A 4,323-nucleotide genomic window follows, 5' to 3' on the forward strand; every position below is an offset into this window, starting at 1 on the left:
TTAATTGTATATTTTTTGCATTTTTTGCAAAACTTGTGCATTTAAATGCGCATATTACTATCATTTTGTTCGCATTTTTCCTTTGCCTTATTCATATCAAAAAATTCCGTTAAAAAACTTTTTACTGTATTTTTCTGTTATCTGTTTTTTAGTTTCTTTACCTTAATATAGGGTGTTGAATTGAATTCGCTGAGAATGCTCTCAATCTCGATGGCAGTGGTGTCTGACAAATGCTTGAAAATGTCATCTGTGTCGTTCATATGGATTGGGATCTCCTGCAATAGCAGGAACTAAGCTTGTTAGATCTGACTGTGTCAGCTCGCCAAGGAATTTGTGCTAGTATTGGTGCTTGTAGTCATAGTTTTTGGGTGCCAATGGCAACTGAAGCGTCCTAAAAAGAAAAATTGTTGTCATAAACACCAAAAACGTTTCTTATATCATATTGAAAAATACAAAAAAGACTTGATTTGAACAATCAAATTGTTGAAGCAAGATTGAGCTGTAGAAATGATGATTACATTTAATTTTTTTTCAAAATATATACATGGTGATCTCGATGGTGATTTAGTTTTTTTTATAGCAAGACTTTAACCATTAGTTGATAGGAAAACTCTATTTTGAACAGAACATTTGTATTTAATTTGTTCAGACTTCAATTGTTCAACTCGTAATTACTAGTTTTAGCCATTTTTTTAATCAAGTTTTAGTCGTTTTTAATACAGTTGTACAAATATAGGAAGAGACTTTGGGATAGCACCGGACGCGTGTTATTTTATATTTCTCACGTCTCTAGCTATACTTGTTAAGTTGTACATTTTGAAGCTTTTGGAGTTATATTTAACAGTTAGTTAAGCTACAAACGTGTTTTAGAGTTATTAAAATGGTTAGTAGTCTATATCGGGTATTTTTCAAACGTGGTTCACCCCTATAACTTTTTCATTTTTTCAGATAAAAAAAAACAGATTTGGTATGTTAGTATATGACATAAATTAAGATTGATTGGCATATTCAACTGTTTTCAATCACTTCCTGTTTCACCGGAAATTACTACAACTTTTGCTTTTTAAATGACACCGTCGGTATTTTTTTAGTCCATTTGATAAAAAACGACATTCTGAATAGAATAGCATTTCATATGTCAACTTTTGACATTTTCAATTAAAAAAAATGCTGGAACACTTCTTCAAGTGTTTTAAACGGCTTCTTAGCTTCTGCAGAGATGATTCAGTGATACTAAAAACTGATTATATTTTTGCCGTACCTGTAAACAAGACGAGAGGTCCACCATTTTACCGTCATGGTCACTACTCCATAGAAGATCGTTGTCGATGAAGGGCATCGCCAGTGCAGACATTTAAAGGACTTGCCCCCCGAGACGGGGCAATTCTGATCCGGTTCTGAGCCGCTCCCCGCTGAGTTGGTTAACCCAGAGGCAGTTGGATAATTGGAACTAGTAGACACCTGTTTTGGGACAGAAAAAATAACTTAAAATACACGTATCTCCAAAAAAGAGTTAACTTGTTTATTAACTTAAAGTGTTAAATGTAGGTAGATTTTGAGATTTTAATAATATAGTAAAGAGATAATAATAATAATAGTTCCCGTATATAGCGTTTAACGCCTTGGGAGTAGCAAGGTACAGCTTGCCATTATAGAGCCATTCGGTATTCAAGGAAGGTAATGTGGCTAGCACTACGCTTCAACCGCCTATTATTACCTCAGGATTGTGAATCCCAAGTACTCATTTAAGGCTGAGTCGACCCGGTACCCAAACTATTTTATTTTAATAAAAGTAGTCGGTTGATGAGTCGACCTCGGTACCCAAACTATTTTTTATTTTTAATAAAAGTAGTCGGCTGATGAAATGCCGGGTGTAGGATTCGCACCCACACCTTGAGATTGGTGGACGAGAGCCTGTACCTTTACGCCACCGGGCACCAGTAAAGATAAGTTAGTTTATTTTTATATCCAAAGTTAAAAAAAAATACACGGTATCCGCGTTTAAATATGCAGATTAAACTGACTGAAAGAGATCTTGTAAGAAAGAATGGATACATGGATGATTAAGTTAGAGAAAAGTTGCACAATGCTGTTCTGATTGACAAAACATGCTCATGGCTTTGTCCGTCAATTACATCAGCTTAGTAGGCCTACTACAGCTTTAACAGTCTTTCTGTCTTTGCTTATCAGATCTGAATTTGGGCGAATGTCCTAATAACTACCCAAGTAGCATTTTTAGATACAAAATCTCTGCTGAGAAACATTGCGAAACAGTTTCGTCACATTTCTGATACATATGTTTCGTAACATAAATCGCTTTTTGTTTAGAAACATTTTACCAAAATATGGTTTCGCTACATAAGCTATAACAATAAAGATCTAAGTGCCACAAATTTTTCGAAACTTTTAAGAAACAGATGTGGCTCACATTTACAAAGATTTCGTACCTGTTTTGTGTCTGAAAAGTTTCCATAATTTAATTGATATTCTGTCAAATATGAAAACATAACCTTACTTTATTGTTTGGATTTTGTTCTGCAGTTTTTGCATTTAAGGGTTCTTCAAGTTTTTATAGTACTATAATTAAAAAAGCAGAAGGAAGGACATATTTATGATGAGTACAAATACAGATATTTTTCTTATGCTATTTTATAATAATTTATTACACGCATTACAGAGATGATTTGTTTTAGGAATAAATGTAATAACAGCCACTACCATACCCAACAGGAGATAACAAGAAAAATGTTCCCAGCAAACGTTTTTTTTTTCTCTTTAATGAATACATGTTTTTTATGTTTTAATTGTGTTATAATAAGTAAATAAAAATGTTTTAATTATTTTGACCTGAAGTTTTGATTGGCGTTGTTGACAGGTGACTAGTATAAAATTTCTACAGCGCTAAATCGAAACGTTTTGGAAACAATGTTTCCAGTTATTGTCGATTCATTTTCGAAATTCGAGTTTCTCTCTCTTTTTAGACACAAATATGATATAATGTAGATGATTTGTGTCTGACTCCATGTCAATTTTATAAAATAATGAATAATTAAAAATTGTGTTACTAGAGCCCAGTGCATTCTAACATAATGCTGAACAAAACTGACAGAACCAAATTTACTATCATAAGATTCGTGTTTTATATTTTAACCGTAGCAAATTAAGTCAAAAACAAATAGCTTATTCGTGTAATTTTACTAGATTGCTATTATAAATTGGCCAAGGGTGATTAAAAAAAATAAATGAACAGTTAATTCAAAAAGTACTGGTGAATCGAGTACAATGTAATTGTGACAAATCTAATATTGCTGAAATATTAGCTTTGCTGTGTACAGCAAAATTCGTTCCACTCATTACTTTAAACTTCTTTATCCTTGGATATTTTTTATTGTGATTTAACGTAGGTAATCCAACCAAATCCATTATATGCATTTAAACCCAAATAATGTGCGGTACTGATTTCATTTTTGCTATTTGTGGTTTATTTTACATAGGTACTTATTTTTTAGTTTAGTTTAATAATGTACAAAGAACATAATAATTACATTCCTATTATTATATACATATAATATCTATTCATTTTTATTTCTTCACTGATTTTTTTCTGTACAACAATAATGAATTTGGTTGGATTACCTACATCAAATCACAATAAAAAAATATCCAAGAACAAAAAACTTCAATTAATTAATGGAACGAATTTTGCTATAAACAACAAACCTAATGTTTCAGTAACGTTAGATTTGTCACAATTGCATTGTACATGAAACACCAGTACTATTTTGAATTAACTGCTCATTTTGTAGGCTTCGTATAATAAACTAATAGTCAGTGTAAATCAAACTGCATTGTCCATTTTTAATATTGTATAAATATTAAACATTTTAAGTTTATATGGTTAATGTTTGTTTTACGAATCACATTATTTTAGATATTGTTTTTCCCATAAATACCTATACCAAAAAACAAATACAAATTTGTATCTGTTCTGTGCCTATACGTCATTTTGTAAATTAACTAAATTATTTTTATGAAAATAAGTGAATAAGTACCTTGATATATCTCGATGGATCTGGAACCTTCTCCAACACATGAAAACGAATGTTTTTTACACCTGAAACAAAATATAAAAAGTTAGTTTACTCAAAAAAGTGTAATAAACGCGAATTTCTATAATAATGTTATTTATTGTAGGTTTGTATGTAAGTGATATACCATATAATCAAAAAAAAGGCGTTTAGTTAACTTGGAAAAAAAAATTATGGTTGAATTTAAAAAATTAAAAGTTTTCAAATTTATCATTTTAGTCAAATAACTATCTAC

The 4,323-nt window shown here is 30.9% G+C and overlaps 1 protein-coding gene across 1 annotated transcript; it reads right to left on the reverse strand.

Moving 5' to 3' along the window:
* Positions 1 to 336: 336 nt before the first annotated feature.
* On the reverse strand, positions 337 to 4,114 carry LOC115883248 (the record flags this gene model as incomplete). The annotated part of the gene is made up of 3 exons (XM_030901583.1): positions 337 to 391; positions 1,262 to 1,461; positions 4,053 to 4,114. Coding segments are annotated over 3 exons (317 nt in total), but the record flags the coding sequence as incomplete, so codon positions are not given.
* Positions 4,115 to 4,323: the final 209 nt, after the last annotated feature.

The sequence above is a fragment of the Sitophilus oryzae genome, unplaced genomic scaffold (genome assembly GCF_002938485.1).
Source record: "Sitophilus oryzae breed Bouriz unplaced genomic scaffold, Soryzae_2.0 scaffold_1841_pilon_pilon, whole genome shotgun sequence".
In the NCBI taxonomy this organism is placed as follows: Eukaryota; Metazoa; Arthropoda; class Insecta; order Coleoptera; family Curculionidae; genus Sitophilus; species Sitophilus oryzae.